Below are 20,770 nucleotides of genomic sequence, written 5' to 3'. Positions count from 1 at the left end.
CACTTGATTATTTAATTAATTGCACACGAGTTGGGCAATACTCTTAAATCGCCCAACTGCTGGAAATGGGCTGTGAGTTGATGGCAATTTGGCATGAGTATGACAGAAACTGTATTAAATCTACCAGAAGAATTCCATGCTTAGGTTTCTACCATAAAAGCCATTCATTTAGTACAAAAATAAACATCTACATTGAATTTGAGGACATTCTTATTGGAAAAGTTTTGAACTCGTTACATCCAATCAATCAGCCCATTTTTTTATTGGTGAATATACGAAATCAGTACCATTTAGAGGCTTACAACATTAGCTTTGCCCTGTCTTACCTTTATTTCCTTCATAAACAAATTTAACGCTTACAGAATTTAAGCAAAAAGCTTGGAAAGTTTTATTGAAGCTAAACAATGCAGTTGTTCCCATCTGTTTATTATAAGGTAATTATTTATATCATATTCGGCATCCCAAAGCCCTTTGTTTACACACCATTAATCTGTTCTGCCAAGTGTCCAACTCTAGGGGTTGGAGATAATGGAGAGATTATATAACATAAATTAACAAGTAAATACTGCCATTTCTGTCCATCTATAGAAACCGGAGATTAAGAAATAAATATATACAAAATGAACCTACAGTTTACATCACAACGCATAAGAAGAATTATGCTGTGCTATTTAAGCAATACTTTTCTAATCCTTGATATATTGGTTTGCCATTCCTGTAGTAATATATTAATACATCGTTGCAAGAAATACAATAATTATGCTAGCAAGATAGCATCTTCCTTTGAAGTTGGGTCCAAGGCATATAGCATAGCCCCTACTGCTCCAGCATGCCCCTCATGCCTCAAGAATATTGCCTGGATATAATCTCTGTCAGTTGCTTTCAATTTAACTTATAAGTTTTTTCAATAACATAAGTAGAAAAATAAATAAATAGTGGTTCAAATAGCATATAGAAAATGAGGTTTTCGTGACGAGAATTAAAATGCAAAAAATTGTATCAAGGAAAAAGAAAAACCAAAAAATGGAGCACCTATTGAAAACTAAGGCACAGAAAATATTATTTGAAACATTGAAAGACATTATATCATATCATAGATTCATTTTCTCCTTGCCACAAATGGTTTTTGAATCTGCTAATTGTTAAATCATGAAGATCTAAAATGGCCTTAACGAATAAAGATTGGCCGTGGCAACTAGTTGAAGATTGTTCTAGTATGTTATTTTCCTCAATTATTTCACTTTATACAAATAAAAAATGCAATATAAAAATGATCAAATCAGATTTGTCCAACATGCAAGATAGTATGTCTTTGCTCTTTATTGCACATTCTTTGAACTCAATTAAATTGGCTTTAGATTCTGTTGGTCTTCTGTTCTGTACTAACCCCTAACGCTAAGGTTCTACTTCTTGCCAAGATGCAAATAAGGTGACCAGTTTATCAAACAGTACGGGTTAAATGGTACAACTTAAGATAAAACTTGGTTATCCCTAAATATATATTTTGTGTTAGTTGCTTACAACACCATTAACCCAGTAACATACATTATGTAATAGTCCTCTAATAGTGGTTTTAGCTGTTGGTACCATAAATAAATTAAAAAAGAAAAAGGTTTAAGATATTTTTTCCGTGATATATATTGAATGTGGGTTATTCTCAACTGGTGCCTGATCTTGCAACATAAAGTCTAAGTGGAAACATAATGACACAACAGATTTCAACTTTCAAATGAGTTTGATTACATGGCTCTATCTTGCTAGTGAATACACCTTGAAATGCCCTTGTCCAATAATGCACTCTCTACTTATAAATTTATAAAGCATAAACTATTTCTAATAGGGTTCCTTGGGATAACTTTTTCAGTTCACATTCTTTTGTGCTGAGCATAACACCCATTGTCTACAATTTTGATTATATCCATCAGATCATCCATTACAAAAACAAGTTTTGACTATAGATTTATTAGCCTTGAACTAAAAAACTGAAACTAAACCTCAACAACTCAATAAATTGTTTTGATGGATAGAGTGAAACCAAACCTCTCTGGACTAAATTTTCTAGGACATTAGACTTGTTTACAATAGAATGGGGACATATGACACTTCGTAAATTAAAACAGCTTTGACTCAAATGAAGACAAATGTAATGATAATTTAAAATGAATGAATAAATGATTCATTCTGCAAGGACAGTTCTTGCATGATGGAAACACAACCTCTACACAAAAACACAATTATAGAAATAATAGGATCATAGGTTACCTATTGCAAATAGCCAAACCTTGGAACATATAAATCTAACGCTTATTGTCATAGCATTCAAAAATATGCTTTTAGTTATTTACGTCTATGATGTAAATATTTTTCTTTCTATTCCTAGAAAGGAACACAAATTCTAGGACAGCAAAAAAAAGAATCTAAATTAATCTTTTAATAAAGTAGTTTCCTTTTATCTCACCTTAATCAGGCCTTTGGACCAAAATTGCATGGCGACTGATAATAGCTTTGTTGCTACCTGCCAATCAAATATGTACCATTGAGTTCATTGGCAAGAGACATGCTTTAAAAATCAGAAATTCTTAGAAAGTTTAAACTCAAAGATAAAAAGGGTAGCTTACTTTATTGCCACGTAAAAAACTGCCTGTAAACAAAACATTCTGAACACCTGATGCACGAGCATGCAACATTGCAATTGAACCTATGTTATTCGTTATCATTAGCAAAACTGCTTTTGCCAGATGCTCAGGTTTCTTCATTGATGCATCCCTTTTAGCTGGCTCAACTAGCTGCATGACAGAAAACAAAATAGAGCAGATTAAAAACATAGATCATAAGGTTCACTAAGTGAGATTGCTAATTAACAATAATCACAAGAATCTGAAATTTCCCTGCCATGATGCTGTAACATCCTTGACTAATTACTGCATTAAAAAACAGATAACATTTGAAATATCTCTATACATGTCAAATTGATCTTTGAAATTTTGTAAAAAAATTCAACTTCCACTGCTCACATCTCTTCAGCCAGTTGTAGCAAAAAGATTTACTTTTTATCAAACATCAAAGAAAATGAAAAAAAAAAACTTATTATGCCAATGCCATTTATTACAGTTATTGAGCCTGAGAAAAAAAAAGTTATGAAAGTACATGGTTCATAGAAAAGGTGGTAAAGTTGATTGCCAAATGTCATACTAGTGATTTTTACCTTCTGAAATCATGGCCAAATTGCAAAGAAACCACCTAAATTATTCTTTAAATATCAGCAGGTTCGAATGCTGACCAAGAGTTCCAAATTCTATCACGAGGCATTCTCATCTTATCAGTTCATATGATAGAACATATTAACACCTTCAAGAAGCCCAAACTACTTAGTGTAGAAAGATAACATCAATTGGGCATATCCTATCCTTTTTTACTCCCAAGTACTAGAGAAATCGATGAATCATTTAAAACAGAATAAATAAAGCTTCCCAGTTCCTATTATTATTTTCTTTTTATTCCTCTAGAGTGTTATGTCAGGGAAATCTAATATATCCTACTTTTACATGTTTATTCCAAACATGAAAGAAACAATGTCAATCTCCAAGAATGACTGATGTAGGTCGATGATACTTGAGAGTAAAGCAAGAAAATGGAATCTTTTTAAACAAGAAAGCATCTAGGACTAAAACAGCCAAAAACGTATACCCTAGACAAGTCAACAGAGACAAACTTATATTCTCCTATTTTAACAAGGTGCTGATCTTGTGTAATTCTATACTAGTAAATATTATTTTCTCTTAATAAAAAACAGAGACATAGATATAGACAAATATTATAAAGAACCTACGAAAAGAAGATCCCTTCAAAATTCAAAGAAGCTGATGGAGATTGATACTGTAGCCTGCATCATCGTCCTAAAGTAAAACAAAATAAGGGCCAATACTGCGTCTGGCGATGACATATGGGAAGGAGATCCTTAACAAATCTGTTGAAAAGTGTGAAATTTAAACCAAAAAGTGAAAAGTATTTTAGAATGATTCCTAGTTTTTTGGACAGTAGATTCCAGGACAGATAAGCTGAGAGCCTTCAAACAATTGTTTGAAAGCATATGTGAATTATTCCTGCTCATTTCAGAGACTGCAGGGTCATTGCTGAGTTGCAAGCTTTTTGAGCTGAATATGGTGAAAGCCAATACTTCTTAAGATTGGGTCAAGATCGGCCAAGGTCTAAAAGCCATGATGCATTAGCAAATCAGAAATTTTGGAATTAAAAGAACTATATATACAGTATAACTATAAGCATTACAAAAATCTAGTTGAAGAATTTGCTGATGAAAATAACTAGAAGAGAATTGTAGAGATTTGACAAAAAATATTTAGAAATTTAGTTCAGGATTGCTTTTTAGAATGGAAACAATGGCAACTATTAGAAACTTTTTTATCCCATTTAATGGTGCTTAAGATATACAATCTTTTCTCAATAATAATTTCAGCAAACAAAGGAAATTTGAATAGATGAAAACAGGCATTACCAAGGTCAAGCTAGACAGTAAGGAGTAATATATATAGGTGAAAAGGTATAGGTAACTTTTTTTGTCACCAATAAGAAACATCACTCTGGCATGTGTGACCCTCTTGTGCAAGCCCATGAGAAGATTTCCTTTTTGTTACCTTATATATTGTTTAAGAATATGTATATATCCAACCCTCTTCAAAAGATAAAAGAGTGCCTCTTCTATGATATATACAAGTCTTCGCCATAGAGCTTGTCTAGATTGCATGCCTAATAAAGCGTGGACATGAAATACAACTGCAAAATACATATTTACCATTCTTCTAAGATTGTATGTCTTTCAAAGCCTTCGTGATCTATGGACTACATTTCAATGATCCTGCTTACTGGATGGTACATATTACATAACGATTCAGAGCCTAGGCAGTCTTTTTCAAGGTCATGTAGATAGCTAGTACTATAAGCTAAATTTTACCAGAATTCTTAAAAAATGATAAACTGCAGAGTGAATAATTTTTATCATGAAATCATTCACAGGGCCTAGTAATGAACATATTGGAGAAAGGGCTTATGTAGGTTGCCGGTATCAAATATCAGGATTCACAATACAAGCAGACATGCTTCTTATAACAATCATTACATCTATGTGGCTCAAAAACTTCCCAGATTTACTCCTTTTTTTTTCCTTTCTATACAAAAAAGGAATTGGAGCAGCAATTGTGCAAAGTTGACCATATAACGTATATCACACCCTGTCCAAGGAATCAAATGTTTTTGTGATGTTATGCCATAAGAAAAGAAAAGTCTGTTTAGTTCTAGGATTCCAGAATATTTCTATTTTAATTTTTTTTCCATTTAATTGTAGGGCTGCCAAATTGAATGTCAGAATCTGAATCAAAATCTATCTTTGGTCACAATAAATAATTCATAATAGTAAATATTTTTATATTGTTTGAAGCTCAAACCATATTTCAAAAACTTGAACTTGGTTAAAAGTGAAAATCTAGCAGCCCAAAATTTGACGCAAAATTGGAAAGAGTAAAAAATTTGGCACATAATAAACTAATACTAAATAGTAAATACATAAAATACACAACACATGAGAAACACAAGTAACAAACTTAGAGATCACATAAATTTATTTTTATCATATCAGCATTACATGGAGTCGGGATTGATCAGGTCTCAGCAAACCCAATGTGTAAATGAACTTCAATTACTTGGTATTTTCAGGAAGTAAATGTCCGTCTTGTTATTTCAAGCCAGATTTGGTAACTTCACATCTGGTGTATGTCATTTTTCAGGAATATATCACTTTTAACCAACCATTGATAAATCCTTTTAATCATCTGATAATGAATTCAGCCGTTGAGATTTGAATTGCTGAAGACAAAAATGATGAGAAATAAGGGGTTTATAGAGGGTTTATGGTTGTTTCTATAGTGGCTTAGTTCTATTGGGCTTGTTAGATCCAAGGAAATCTTGGCAGAGACTTGCTCAATAACTCACATAATACTTCTCAGTTTCTGCAGCAGTCTAATCTTGTTTGTATTTGCTGACTTTTAAAACAATAGTTTAAACATGGTTCAGATTTAAGTTCATTGAATCATTATTAACACTGCGGTACTTGTAGAATTGATGAAAATGCTTGAATCATTTAACAGTTTATTTAATCTCATTTGATGTTATTCGTTCCAATCCTTGAGAAGTAAACACATATAAAAAACTAAGCCACTGATATACAGTAATGAATAGGAGAATAAAAGTGGTCAGGCAAAGGGAGAAGTGGATGGTGAGGCAGGAGAGAAAAAGAGAGGGCTGAAGAGAGACAGAGAGAGAATTATTCCCAAATAAGCTTGCAACTTTGGTTTCTGCCAGGGAGGGAGAGGAAAAGAGAAGATAGACAAACCTTCCCAAATGAGCTTGCCACTGTGGTTGCTGCTAGACCCATCTCCATGTAGTCACCACCTAGATATTTATACCACATACATTTAAAATCGTCAAAAATATACACTTCACAATTAATTTATTCATTTCCCCCTGTATATATAAATCTAATCACAAACTTTAGAATACCTTGTAAATCACAAATTTAGGAAAGGGGATACATGGAGTAAATTATATATTATTATACTAATCCTAGACAAAGAAGCATAAAGGAATATCCAACTAACCATATATATCTCCCACAAGCATATCAATTTGTGTTGAATCTCCTCTTACAGCTAGATTAACAGCTTCTTCAAAGCTGCAAATAAAGGTAAGATTCAATTTATTAAAAGAATTCCCAGATTTCTAATTAAAAGAATTCCCAGATTTCTAACTATGATAATTTAAGGAAAATTAATAATTATCATAAACAAATTTAGATAGAGCAAACATCCCAAATTCAAGTGTATAGAAATGAAAAAAAATGCAAAAAGTCGCTGTTTGGGCCTATAAGTCAATAACCAGAAACCTTAGAGATCATATGTTGAAAAGTTCAATTCCATCTGGCTGGTGCCATATTGTTATAATAAAACCAAAAAATAAAGAATCTTATAAGAGTGACATTGAGATGGAAGTCAAATATGATTGAACTATAGCATGAAGCAGATTGCAATTCCTTTGAATTCTTGATGTCAAGTTTATTCAAGACAATTGAGGGACTCAAAACCTTCAGCAAAAGTTCATGGTCAAAGGTCAAACCTCAATGATTCTGGTGTTATTTTTTCTTTTTGCAGAGGATTCAAGACTATTTGAAAAATAAAATGATACAACATTACTGATACTTAGTTCCACTAGCTGGAATTGCTATATTGGTGGCTATAGTTGCAATTATTTGAAACAAATCACTCAGTCATGTCCATGCACATCCTATACAATTTATGCTGTGAATAGCCTAAACAAATTTCTGGTATACAAACCTTTGTAATTTACAAAGCCTGCATAAGTAGATCATTAAAATACCTTCTGAAACTATTTTTCAATGTGTGTATTCTAACCTAGACAAATCCATATGCTATCCTGTAATGAGCTGATAAAAACCCATACATAAAAATCTACTATTAATGTCCAACACAAACAATAACCACCAATTTTTTAACTTCAAACTTTAAATTGCTAGGTATACACACAACCATCTTTGTCTCATCTGAGTGCTTGATTGCAATTTTCCTTATACAAAATTGAATAGAAGAAAACTAACCTGTTGCAACCTGTTAATGCTGCTGTAAGCCCCAAAAATGTACTGCATAAAAAAACAAATGAGAGGACAGATACTGAGTAAAACCTCACCAATGTACCAAAATTAAGATATACGAATGTGCTACATAGAAACCAAAATACATTTAATAGAAATTTATTATAGCCTTCATATGTATGAAAAGTGACCTTAGGTATATTTTCATCCTTAATTGACTTACTTTCAAAAACTCTATGTCATTCATCCAATAGATAATTTGTACCAAGTGAAAGAAACATAACAGCAATCTTGTTTAACTTCAGATAGGAGGGACACATGTTGGTGCAGATGAGCACTGAGTACCCAATGAAGGGCAGCCAATACTGCAGCCTCCAAACACAATAGCATCTCCGTAATATATTATGGAAACAATGACAGCAAAAAGCAACTTTATGTATGATCCAAGCATTGACAATATAATTCATTAAAGGCACTCAACCCAAGAAACTTATCATTGTAAAAACTCAGAAAATTAAAACTAACAGCCCCAGAGGTGCAGTCATGTTAGAACAAGAAAGTTAAGAACATAAACTTGGAAATATTCCAACCTCCTGACATTTTTGACTATTTGAAAAGGACTGACCATTTATTCTACACTTCAGTTTCTGTTTTCACTCTCTTTCCAACAGCCCCTTTCTCCTTTTACTGCCTCGTAGTTCTCTTTCACACTGCTAGAAGCATACAGCCTATGCCAGGATCACATAACAGTATGTAATGGCCCGACTTGTATATAAATGGCGCTGTTTAGATATTCAGCATAATACAGTGATTTTATTCCCAAAAAAAATATAAATCAGAAAAATAAATCATTTGTATAAAGAAATAGTGATTTCTATCACTATTTCATATGATAGAACACCATTGCATGGGTCAGGTTGGTTGGTACACCATATTCTGTAAACACCATTGCATAATCTATGAACTTATGTTGGATTCTGTCTGCACCGATTAATGTTATAAGTGCACTGAGTTCTATGGTTTGTTCGCTATCAAATCTCCTGCACTTCCAATCTATATGTGTGTGTGTGTGTTGGTTTTTTTTTTCTCTGTGTATGTAAACATTATCTCGGCAACCGCAGTAGTAAAGAATAAGCAGACTCCTTGCCACTAAACGTAACAACAGGGAATTCAGATTAACCAAACAGACAGCCCACCCATGATACAGTTAGCAGTAATTTAATGAACCATCCTTAACCACTGAAGAAGAACTCTCAGGGCAAAATAGGGTTGCCTATTACATAAGGCTCTTCTCAGTCTCTAAGAAATGATAGAAAAGAGAAATTTAGATGCTATTCATTTAGAATTCAATTATAAAGAGAAAACCACCTTCCCCCAAGGCTTGTTCCACCAACACGTTGAAACTTGTCTGGAGAATCCACTCTTAAGATGCTGACACCAGATCCAATATTTACCTGCCATTACAATTATTATTAAGAACAAGGTTAATAATCAAAGGATAGATTTAGTACAAATACATGATGTGGAATACAAAACAAACAGTTCTCAAATATTTTCAAGTTCATCTACATCATTATTCCAGCAAGGAAAACTTGACTACCACAAGATAGGGGTACAAGTTCTGGCTTCCGTATAACAGTACACTGTTGTCATCTCTTTTAGGACGAGGGCTGTCTGAGACAGCTGTATTCCTTAGATTCTCTCCATCATCACACTTTCCAATGGCATTCTCATTTGAATGAAGTTTCATACTATTCTCATCCCCACCATGTTGCCTTGCTTTCTCCCTAAGATGACAATCATTCTCATCATCATCACTGCTATTTTCATGTGACTTCCAAGGACGTTGTATACGCCCTGCTTTATATGAGCCTGCAGCACATTTTGACTATTATATATCTTGTTAAGAATTATGCCCAAATTTTAGATAATTCCTGGTTTGATCAGGGTAAACCAGGTTAATGATGAAAATTTACGAAAAAAAGCAATTAGAAGAGTTTATCACAATAATACTTATATTAGCTTGAATATGTGTGAAATTGATAGGTTATTTTAGAGAAATGCTATGCTGATCGTAAGTCTTTTCATGACTTTGACATACCATTCAGATCACTAGGATTGCAATTCCTCTAGCCCATCAGAATCCGATCTAACAACACTGTTAGGAAAAAAATTGAATTCTTTTTTAATTTTTATCTAATTAATGCCTTGATCTGAAGTGTTCATGAGCAATGAAAGTTTAGTGCAGTCTTTGTTACAATGGTTACATTTTATGTATTAGGACATATGGTGTGCGATAATTGAAGTACTAAATAAAGGTTTCTAGAATATTTTTTATTTCAAACCCTTAACATACATGAATACACTACAGATAGTAAGGGGTACTAACCGAGTTTGTGTAAATTATAATTTGTAACCAATTTTTTGTGGAGGCTACCAATAGTCATGCATTTGTAATTGTTACAAGTGATATAATAGACCAAAGTGCTCATTGAAATCACCAGTTTAGTGCAGCCTTTGTTATACAATAAAACGGTGGGTGCATCCAATATGAATATATAATGTTGCTCAGGTCATGAAAATATAACAGAGAGGTTATGTCATAATGCAAGTACTAAGAAAGAATTAGTAGGATGATTGTAATAACATATCCTCAATGCACATAAATTCTTGAAATATCATGAGGTCAATAGCCATAGTTTTTATACAAAGTGTTATGTGCTTTGGCATGACTTGCAGAAGCTTCCAAGTTGCAACCATCATATATTTGTGTTCCATATACGTGATAGAGTTTCCATCACCTATCAGTTTGTACTATGCATTCTTTCTACCAAGTGGATGCCATGCAACTTCAACATTCATCTCCCTACCACACTATTTCTTTGAGAGTAATATTTGTTCTTAGATTATTACACATTTTGCATACTTCTTATATCCTATTGCATAGTCTTTCACATCTGTCTCTGGCTACAAAAGATTTGCAGTTATTAAGGACTCCAAGTTGCAACCATCATATATTTGTATTCAATACACGTGCTAGAGTTGCCATCGCCTATCAGTTTGTCTATACATTCTTTCTACCAAGTGGATGCAATGCAACTTCAATATTCATCTCCCTACCACACTATTTCTGTGAAAGTAAAATTTGTTCTCAAATTATTACATGTTTCACCTACTTCTTATATGCCTATCCAAAGCACATTTGAGCATCATTTCTTCTCTTAGGGCAACTTACCCCCATCTAGCTTTCCATTCTGAGTTCCCTTCAGATTCAATGGTACCATCATTCTTTTGGATACCTTTGATATTGGTGTCTGCATGTCTCTGATTCTCCACAGGCAGATCAGAGATTGATCTAGGTAGCTTTGGATAAAGGGATCCGATCTGACGAATACTAGTAGATGATGAATGGTCTATAACGAGGCTAGATGGAGGGTAATTAGTCCTTAAGTACGAAGAATAAGCGTGTGTAGTTTAGTTGAGATTGGATTCACATAAGTAGCCTTTGCTAAAGGATAGAAATAGGGCATCCAAATTAAATTAAATGACTTATTTCAAACATGTGCTAATTAAAGAATTTAAGCAAAACTCAAATCATAGTGTTCAGAGTTAGACCTGGGAAAAGCCTGACAAGCTGTTTTATTTTATTTAAACTCATAAATGGTAGAAAAACATGGTCAAAACTTGGAAATTTGAATCAAGTCAATTTTCTTTTCTTTTTTCAGGCATGGCAGCGTCAAAAAATTGAGGCTGCAGGTTTTCTAAGCCTGATTTAGATGTGGGTTTGCAAGCCCTCACCAAAACTTTCAGAATCTCAACACACTTAAACCACAAGGGAAAGTAGGTTGGACCATTGTAGAATCAACTTTCCTATAGCTTTTCTCCTAGAGTATCAACAAAGTTGGATGTAAATGCAACACTGTAAACTCTCATACAAGATCTCAACATGTAAAATTAGTTTATATTTTTATATTTTCATTCAATCCACTGTAAATAAATTTACTTTTGTTACTTTCTTGCACAAATTTCTATTGGTTTTTTATTGTCATTCTGGAGTAAAATTAAAGTCTCTTTCTACAGCCGTTCAACTTGAAACAAGTATATGCCCACAAAGTCTAAAACACATTCATTGACGAACAATACCTATAGATTTTTCAACTATGATTAAGCACTCCACAGAGTATTTTTTTTACCATGACATTGAGAAAAAAGGTTATACGCTTTCCAAACATCAGGCGGTCAAAATATGGAAAAAAATACCTATAGGATGCTCAAAGCTTTCGTGTTGTGCATTCCTGACCAAAAAGTCGATACCTCGCACCAAGCTGCCAGGAAAATAATAAATTTGGAGTTAAGAAAAAATAAAAACTAGTGAAAGAGCATATAGCAGAAACCAGAACTAGTAAACAACTTAGACCAATATTCAAATCAGAATACAAAAAGTTAATCATAGCTGATGGACCTTTCAGTCATGTTCCAACATTCTATGTTCAAAAAATGAAAGAACTCTCAAGCATCTTGCGACTAAAAATGATCATCCTACCCTTATACAAGCCACATAAAGCATGCCACAATAAAAGTAAACAGTTTTAGAAGTATTTATCACAACCAAAAAATAAAATAAAACAAAATTAAAAAAGTATAGTCATGAGGAATATTAACTTACGAATCTGCAAAGCTTGGCATAAAGTAAGAGTCTCAACTAACTAGAATGTCACATAGCTGACATTATGGTAATAGGTTTTTTCTTCAAATGCTCAACGCTTACTTGCAACATAGACATGATATCAAGCATGTTAACACTAATATCACAGACTGGAAAAATTGAACTTAAGTGATATTTGAAAGTAATCTTCTTGTAAGCTGGTAGCTTTAATTGTTTTGTTATGTTTTGTGCAGTTTTTTATCAGATTTTTTTTTTGGCAAAAGGTCAATTCCAAACACAAGTAATGCTGTTAAGGATTTGCTATCCATCTTCCATATACTGAAACCAGAAGGTGCTTAATGGTACCTTTTTAACTCATCATAATGCTGAAGGCTCAAACCAGCAATGTCAAAAAATCTGTCAAAGAATTTTCGAGCTCCACCCCTAGAAATAAATTCATGTGTCAACAATTAATAAATAATATTGCTCCAAGGAACAACCACTAAAAAGACCAAGATCATTGAAGCACAATTTTTATATAGAATACCAAATTACCCAGTTGCTCCAATAGCTCGGCCTTGACCCACAAGAGAGTGTTCTTGTGTAAGTCTCAAAAAATCCTCTATTCTCCAGGTCTCTGACAATAACAATATGAAGCAATTGTCAATAAGAACTGTATACAAAATATTTAAAACTCTTTACCCTTGTACATCCTCCGCAACTGCAGTAATACAACTCTCATAAATAATTCTGATATCGATTAAGATAGTGCAAATGTACTTCTTTGACATATGAATAGAAAAGGATACACCATACGTCTTGCACCAATCTATTCAAAAGCCATTTTTGTTTGTTTATCTTTAAGATAAATAGTTTTTAATGCCTCAAGAGTATCAATTTCCCAAAATATCTTGATCGTGTAACAATTTAAATTGATTTGTCTACACTAGAACCAAATAAATTATGCCTCAGGGGCTGTATAAGATTAACACGATCCATAAACAGAGAGTTATCCCTCATGTGTCATTGTCAGATATGAATATTGTTATAGCAAACCTTGCAACAACCTTCAAACACCATTTTACCTCTAAAAACTGGTTAATCAAACAATGTTTCTTGTTCAATCAGACTTGTTACATAGAAATCAAAGCATTTAATAGTAAACAAGACACAATGAAATCCCATACACAGTAAAACACAAGGCCTTATAGCAGGAGAAACTCTTAAACAAGAAGAAAACTCTACTAAAATTGAGTAAAACTCCTCATATCACGATGTCTCAGTCTTTTACAAGAATGTGGTACATCCTCCACAACTGCAGTAATACACCAGCTACAAACACTATTCAGTTTCAAGTTTCAACAGTTCCAAAACCTAACTCCTCTATATTATAGAAATGGAACAAAGAAACTAAATAAAGGTTATAATGAGTATTGCACCCACTCTCATGCTTCCCACAAAGAACAACAATTACAAAAAGACTATATAGCTTTCCAATAACTTCCACAGTTTAAGAATAGAATAAAAAATACCAAGAAGAGGATTCAAACCATTTAAACCCTTCCTAAACCATGCACTGCCTGCATTTTGATGAAATCACTGCTAACATCAGTCTAGCAAATGCACAATTGTTCTGGTTGATGACAATTTTGCTGCCTATAAAAACAGGCAATTTTCTAAAATAAGATTTCTAGGTCCTTGAGGTTTGCACTTTGTTTTGATTACTTCTAGTTCTAGCCTTCTAGGGACATTCCATACCATCCCAAAAAGTCTCCTGACTTCATTGTACTTTGCCTTCAACAACTTGACTTGACATTTCAAATTGCACCTCCCATTTTATGAGGCTTTTTGTCCCCAAAATATATAGCAATTCAACGAGTAAGGGTTGAAGAACCCTTTATCTTGCAAAGATTACATCTTGCTTTGCACTGCAAGGCAAACATCAAGCAAAACTTCGCAAACTTTTGTCACATGTCTCCATCTAACCTAATGCACCTGCTGTTTTCCTTCCTATTGCTTTTTTGAGTGTGTACCCATTTTATATCTCTGACTTCAGCATTTTTTCAAAGAACAACCCTTTAATTTGAACTCATCAGCCTCCTGTATTAGAAACTCTTGCAAATGTGACCTTGGGCTTTCCAGTTTCCAACAAAAGGATGCAAAATTAACAGCTTCCCATTCAAGGAGAAGCCTCTATTGATTCGTCCTATAATAGACATCTCTCTCATAGAAATATGGCCTCCCAAAGATGATGTCACAACTATCCAATGAAATGAAATCTACAAATGCTTCTTCCTTAAATTCACGTAAGTGTAAATGACAACTTACATTGCTTGGTCACAATCATCTCTTATCCTTGTAGCAGACACCCTGAAGCATATGAATGTGGATGGTCTGCCATCTCCAAACCAAGTGCAGTAACCAATCTAGCAGAGATAAGGTTTGCTTGTGAATATGTAACATTATCTGAATATTTCATAGTCATTAATGTTCACATCAAAGCATCTGTAACACCACAAAAATGTGCGAAGGTTCTTTTTTCAAGCCTTAAGATACCACACATTGGTATTCAATTTCACCTTCTTGCTATCGCATATTCTTACAAGCACATATTAACATATCTTGAAAATTGGCCTCCTCTCTAGTTTTTTCTGTTTCTTTGGAATCTAGATCCACATTGGCATAACTTTTGATAATGAACACACTTACTTCATTTATGCATTAAACTGTGAATAATTGAAATAATCTTCCATGCCATTTCTATGAAAAATAATAGCGAGTTATACAATTTAACATTGTAACCATAAAACTAGAGACAACAGTATATTGATTCTACTCTTGGGAAATTATCTGTAATCATACTAGAGAACAAAACTTGGTACGATGGGAGAAAAGTCATTAGCATGCAAAAATAAATACTCACCGAAACATTTGAAATGAAGAGTTCCACGAGCTGGCAAATCAACAGGCACGTGGCTGGATAGCCATATCTTGCGAACATTACTTTCTGAATGGCTAATGGAACTTTCCCCTTCCTTTGCAAATTCTCCATTTTCTGTAGCTAAAGAAGTGCTAATTCCATCAACAATAATACATCCTTGAGAGCAATTTCCAAGCATTTCACCATCAGAATTACTACGTTGATCTGAATTCCTCAGCTGGTCTGGTAATTTGCCTGACCCAGACATCATTTCAAAATGTACAGCACTCTGCATATCAGTTTCTCCATTAGTTTCAGCACCAGAAACACCATTTTTCTTGTGAATCTTCTCATCTTTACATGATATTGGCTCTAAACGTTCATCTTCAGATGATCTAGCAGGCTCAAAGTAGACAACTTTGCATAGTGTTCCACCTATATCCATACCAAAGCGTGCCAAAGAAGATGCACCCACCAATATGTCTAGCTCTATGGAACTTTCAGGGTTCAAAGGATTCGTTTCAACAGAAACAGGAGATTTGAATCCATTTTTTAGCATGTTACAAGGTATAGAATCAGGTCTAGACACTGACAGTAACTGGGGCTCCCTTACTCTTGTATTGCTCATTTTCACAATGTATTCAGCAATATAAGAGTGAGCCTTTCTATAAGTTATGTTCTAAAATTAGCCTTTGGCTTGTCCGAATCAATTATTACCTCCACAAAATCACTGTAGATGAAATGTCATATCGAATCCAAGACCCATGGGTCTAAGACTGCCAAGCTATGCAAGACAAATATCCACAAACAAGTACATCAGTCTTTAAAATGATAGATGCTAACCTAAATATCACAATTCATGGAAAATGAGATCGCTAAAATCTCTGAACACAGACGATATAGATAACAAACTCTTGAACTAGGCACAAAAATTGAACACCACACAAATTTTAATACCTGACCAAAATGCAACGCTTAACCAGAACAAACCCAACCCAATTCGACGATTGACTTATATCAAATTCCCGAACTAACACATTCGATAGATCATTTGACTGGAATTTTGATTTTTAATTTCTCTTATTTGATTAAGAAATCCATCAGAGAACTGCCATGCTACCAAATAAAAGCCTACATAACTGAGTGTGACCAGGAAAATCTTTTCAGGCCTGAGCAGCAATTGCAGACTGACCAAAATGAAAACGCCTGTGATGCTTACAACCCAAATAGGCGCTTGCAAGCACAAAGATCATAATAACTCTACAGGTCCGGAAAGATTCAGTAAATTAAACACGCATTTTTGAAAAGAAAACTGTGATGGAAACTCTGATTCCTTCCAAAGAGAATAACGAAACTGGGGACTTAAAAAATCAACTAGAGAGAGGTATGCGATAATTCAAAACAGTAATTGTACTTAGCTATAAAAAATAATCTCAATCAAACACATAAATATACCTGAAAAATCGCATCCAATTTAAATGTAAACCCAGCCTGCAAGAAAGACAATTTAAACAAGGCCAGACACGATCAATTGCATAAAGCCATTAATCCTTAGATTTAACGCAGTCTTTAGTAAGTTTACCTTGATGCTGTCAGGAGGCATTGAGCGCAGGCCGATGCAGCACCTATTATAATTGTTAAATGGAATGGATTTCTCATGTGGGCATTTCATAATTTTGGTTCGAAGTCAACAATTGTGTGTCTGGTACCGCCCTCCTTATTGTATTATTTTTCCGGATTGATTCAATAAATAAAAAATTGCGTCTCGTGTTTATTGTTGGGTCGGATTTAGATTTGACTCCATGGATATCATCTGTTGAGCTATTTTCTAGCTGCTGGATAAATGTGCCAAAATATCGTGTTGGAATTTCACCTACCATCAGTGTCATTACAGGGTCATGTTTTTGCCTTTTCTCTCTCTTTTTAAAATTCTTTATTTTGACCAAAAGTGTTGTTCATGTGTTCTCCCTTTTTAGTTGGGAGTTAGTTGATAAGCAAAACAATAAATCATTTAGGAACTTTCATTTATAATTTGTATATTAAGTCAGTGATTTTATTTATATTTTTTCTATTTTTTTTTTAATGGAGGCCATCCACAAAAAAGTTTTAGGTATTCTGATATAGCCTCATCCTTATGATGTCTTCGAGCCTTGCACTTAGCAAGACTATCTTTTAATTTAAAGGTGTAATAGAAAAAAACAATTTAAAAAAAAAAAAAAGTTTTAGATTGTAATAATTTTTTATATATGTATTTGTATGTAAGGTAATTTTTTCTTTTTAATGTCGTACATTTAAATTGTATATTATTAAATTTTAGATTTGAATTCATGCTTATTATCTTAAATTGATTAAAAAAAAAAAATTGAACAAAACTTATCTTTAAAATCATATTTGATACCTTTATATTTAAAATTTAAAGTCCAATATCTTAGTTTATCAACTAATTTGTGGCTTAGTATATGTTAGGTTAATTAGTTGGAATATGAGAAGAACATTTACTTAAATAAACAAGTGTTGCATGCAACTCGAGTCCCTAACTATGGTGGGTAGGAGGAAGAAGTATGTGGATGTCTTAACAAAAGTTCTGTCACTTTGACATATAAAAGGGTTGCAATCAAGTAAAAAGAAATAAAAATTAAATGAAAACTAGCTTACATGCATTGTACATTAATCTTCTTTGAAAAAAAAAGTAAACAACCTCATTAAACTTCTCTTAAAAAATCAATTAACAACCTTATTAATCTACAACTCTAATTGCATTATTAATCTACAAAAATAAATATTTGAAAAAAATTAAAAATCAAATAATAGTGAAATTAAGTCCAACATATGCTCAAAAGAATTTAGGGCTCAATTTTTTTTTTCCATAAAACTTGAGTATAGTTTGCTCGTTGGTTTTGGAGTATAAAATATATTCGACATCATCAATGTCATAAGTAGAGAAGATCGATAATATAATTGGAGATGATAGCCTACCTTGAAAAATACCCAAAAGATATGAAGCATGAAAATATGTATTCTTGATTAAATATTTAATTAAGGCTTTCACCTATTGAGCATGTACAAAACACAGACCTAGAGTCAAAAATTTATCTTGACTAGTAGAAACATATATGCCAATACGAAAATTCAAACATTGTAAATTGTTTAAAAAAAATGAGAAAGTTGTTAATCTTGTCTCCACCTGCTAAAATAGTAATAGATGCCAAATGAAAACACAAAGTCAATAAATAACGAGGGAAAAGTGAAGGAGAAAATGCTCAAAAATTGTGTCATCATAAGGTTGGCCTTGAATGCTTTCACGATAAATCTTCCACTTGTATTTCTTATCTTTACATCTTATAATGATCTCTACACAAATCAATCTCTAAATTTTGATAGAGAAATCATCATCAGACCAAAATGTCTCCCTTCAACATGATCATATGTCATCATTAATAAAGTTTTTAATTTTCACATGAGCATGGTCATTGATCCCCCAACAAAAAATGTTAAGTTGATGAAGACCAAGATTTGTTAAAAAAATAAAAATAAAATTAGTGGACCTATTCCTTTCTTGAAAAGTATGGAAAACACCAAAGTCATTACAAGCTTTAAGCATTACAAGGTTCTTAGCTCTTATTAATTTGATATTTATATCCCCTTATGACAATTCATGATGTTTAGAGAGTGGCTTTCCACCCACCTTAACATTAACTAAATTAATTATTATTAAAACTTCTCAAATCTTGAATTTATATTTTTAATAAAAATAAATAAATAATGTACATTCTATACTTATGACTAAAAACTTTAAATTGTGAATCTCCAATATTTTAAATCATACTTCATATTCATATTAAAAAAAGGGAAACCAATTGACTTCAACCTTTTTGTTTTCTTTTATATATATATATATATATATGTACACACACATGTTGGAATTATGATATATTTGTCATTAGTCACAACACTTATTCGATTCTGAATGCTTACTGAGCTCATCACCTAGTCTACAGTTCACACCAAGCATTCAACGATTACCTTATAAATTCTACAGGTAAACAGTTGATACCGAGCATTCCTTTGGAAACCGAGCATATGGGCAGTTCAGCAGTATTTACCAAGTTCACAGTGGTTACCGTGCAGAACAGTGGTTACCGAGCTGAACAATGTTCTCCAAGCAGTTAGTGGTTACTGAGCAGAACAATGTTCCCCAAGCAGTTAGTGCTCACCGAGTCATCAGAAGAACTTAGTGTTTACTGAGTGATCAAGGTAAACAAAGAACTTAGTGTTTACCGAGTGAACAAGGTAAATGAAGGAATTAGTGTTTACCAAGTGAAGAAGGTTATCAATGGATTCAGTTTTTACCGAGTGACACAATATTCACCGAGTCACCAATGGTTACCGAGTTCCAAGCTACATAGAATGATTAGTATGGACCGTGCCTCTACTCTTACCGAGTGCATGATGATGTAGATTATTATAGTGGATGCCGAGTATCAGAAGGTCACCGAGTTAGTTTGTGGAACCTGAGTTTTCTACCATCTGGCCAACTTAGTAATATTTGTTCACTTGTGTTTGGCCGACCTTGCCAGTGTAAATATTGGAATGGTATATATCATTTGAAATGATGAGATGTTGAATATCGTTGGTTGTGTTATGTTGCAATAATTTGAGAAGAGGGAAAGCGAATCACTAGCAGAACAGAGGAATACAACAAGGTCAACATTGATGCAGAAAAGATATATCCATCACATCAGGTGATCAGAGCACAAAGGATCTTACCAGTAATCAGTTGTAATCAGATCCACTGCTTCATCCTAATAGGTGAATCCGTTTGCTAAATCCTTTAACAAGGTAGACTTGACACTCTTTTGTAAATCTCCTAACAGAGTGCATACTTCATTGTATGTTTGTAAATCCTTTAACAAGGTGGATCTAGCAATCCTACTTGCTCCTAACAGGGCAGATCATCAGAAGTGATCATTGTAAGTCTTAACCGGCCAACTTTATACTACAGTATTGAAGTTTTGTGGGCATCATCCCCACCCCAGTTTTACTTTCTAATTGGAAGGTTTCTGGGTCACCAAATCTGTGTGTTGATGTGTTACAAATGTTTATCTTTTCATGCATACAGTAGATTAGATGGATGAATGGTAAAAATATTATTATGTAAAATTGAATTAAAGTTTTAGAGTTACTGATTCACCCCTCCCCTCTCATTAACCTTATTAGTTTGGATTATTTCCAACAACACACACACACACACACACACACACCATGTGTGTGTGTAAAACACTACATACTATACTCAGATACTACTACACCAAACTTCTATTCTGGATATATTGACAATATAATCTTACAATGTTTATTGCCAAGAGTAAATGTCCAGAATAATGTTGCTGTAGTATGCAGAGGCGAACAAAATAGTTGAATGCCATTGGAGAAGTAGCTGTTGAGAATCCACACATTTCATTTGTATTGCATTGGAAACCCTAAATGGATAAGCATCTAATTCACATATATCACATTCTTCTTGCCAATC

The 20,770-nt window shown here is 33.3% G+C and overlaps 1 protein-coding gene across 7 annotated transcripts; it reads right to left on the bottom strand.

Moving 5' to 3' along the window:
* Nucleotides 1-423: 423 nt before the first annotated feature.
* Nucleotides 424-17,204, bottom strand: LOC149544723 (uncharacterized). Of its 7 annotated transcripts, XM_089795287.1 has the most exons (15): nt 16,823-17,123; nt 16,696-16,731; nt 16,198-16,500; nt 15,244-16,024; nt 12,876-12,957; nt 12,687-12,764; nt 11,936-12,000; nt 9,276-9,547; nt 9,044-9,129; nt 7,682-7,723; nt 6,669-6,742; nt 6,404-6,462; nt 2,619-2,786; nt 2,459-2,515; nt 424-856 (listed from the first exon to the last, which is right to left on the bottom strand). In XM_089795287.1, the coding sequence occupies exons 4-15, from the start codon at nt 15,866-15,868 to the stop codon at nt 758-760; spliced, it is 1,707 nt and encodes a 568-aa protein (XP_089651413.1). In that variant the 5' UTR covers nt 15,869-16,024; nt 16,198-16,500; nt 16,696-16,731; nt 16,823-17,123; the 3' UTR covers nt 424-757. The 7 variants fall into 7 exon arrangements, with proteins under 7 accessions (XP_089651413.1, XP_089651414.1, XP_089651416.1 ...); XM_089795288.1 differs by lacking the exon at nt 16,198-16,500 and having other exon boundaries at nt 16,823-17,204; XM_089795290.1 differs by lacking the exon at nt 16,198-16,500 and having other exon boundaries at nt 15,244-15,529; nt 16,823-17,196.
* Between the last annotated feature and the right edge of the window lie 3,566 nt (nt 17,205-20,770).

Source organism: Cupressus sempervirens, chromosome 8 (assembly GCF_028749045.1).
Source record: "Cupressus sempervirens isolate cs-2001-9-10 chromosome 8, ASM2874904v1, whole genome shotgun sequence".
Lineage (NCBI taxonomy): Eukaryota > Viridiplantae > Streptophyta > Pinopsida > Cupressales > Cupressaceae > Cupressus > Cupressus sempervirens.
This window is presented reverse-complemented; position numbering and strand designations above follow the sequence as displayed.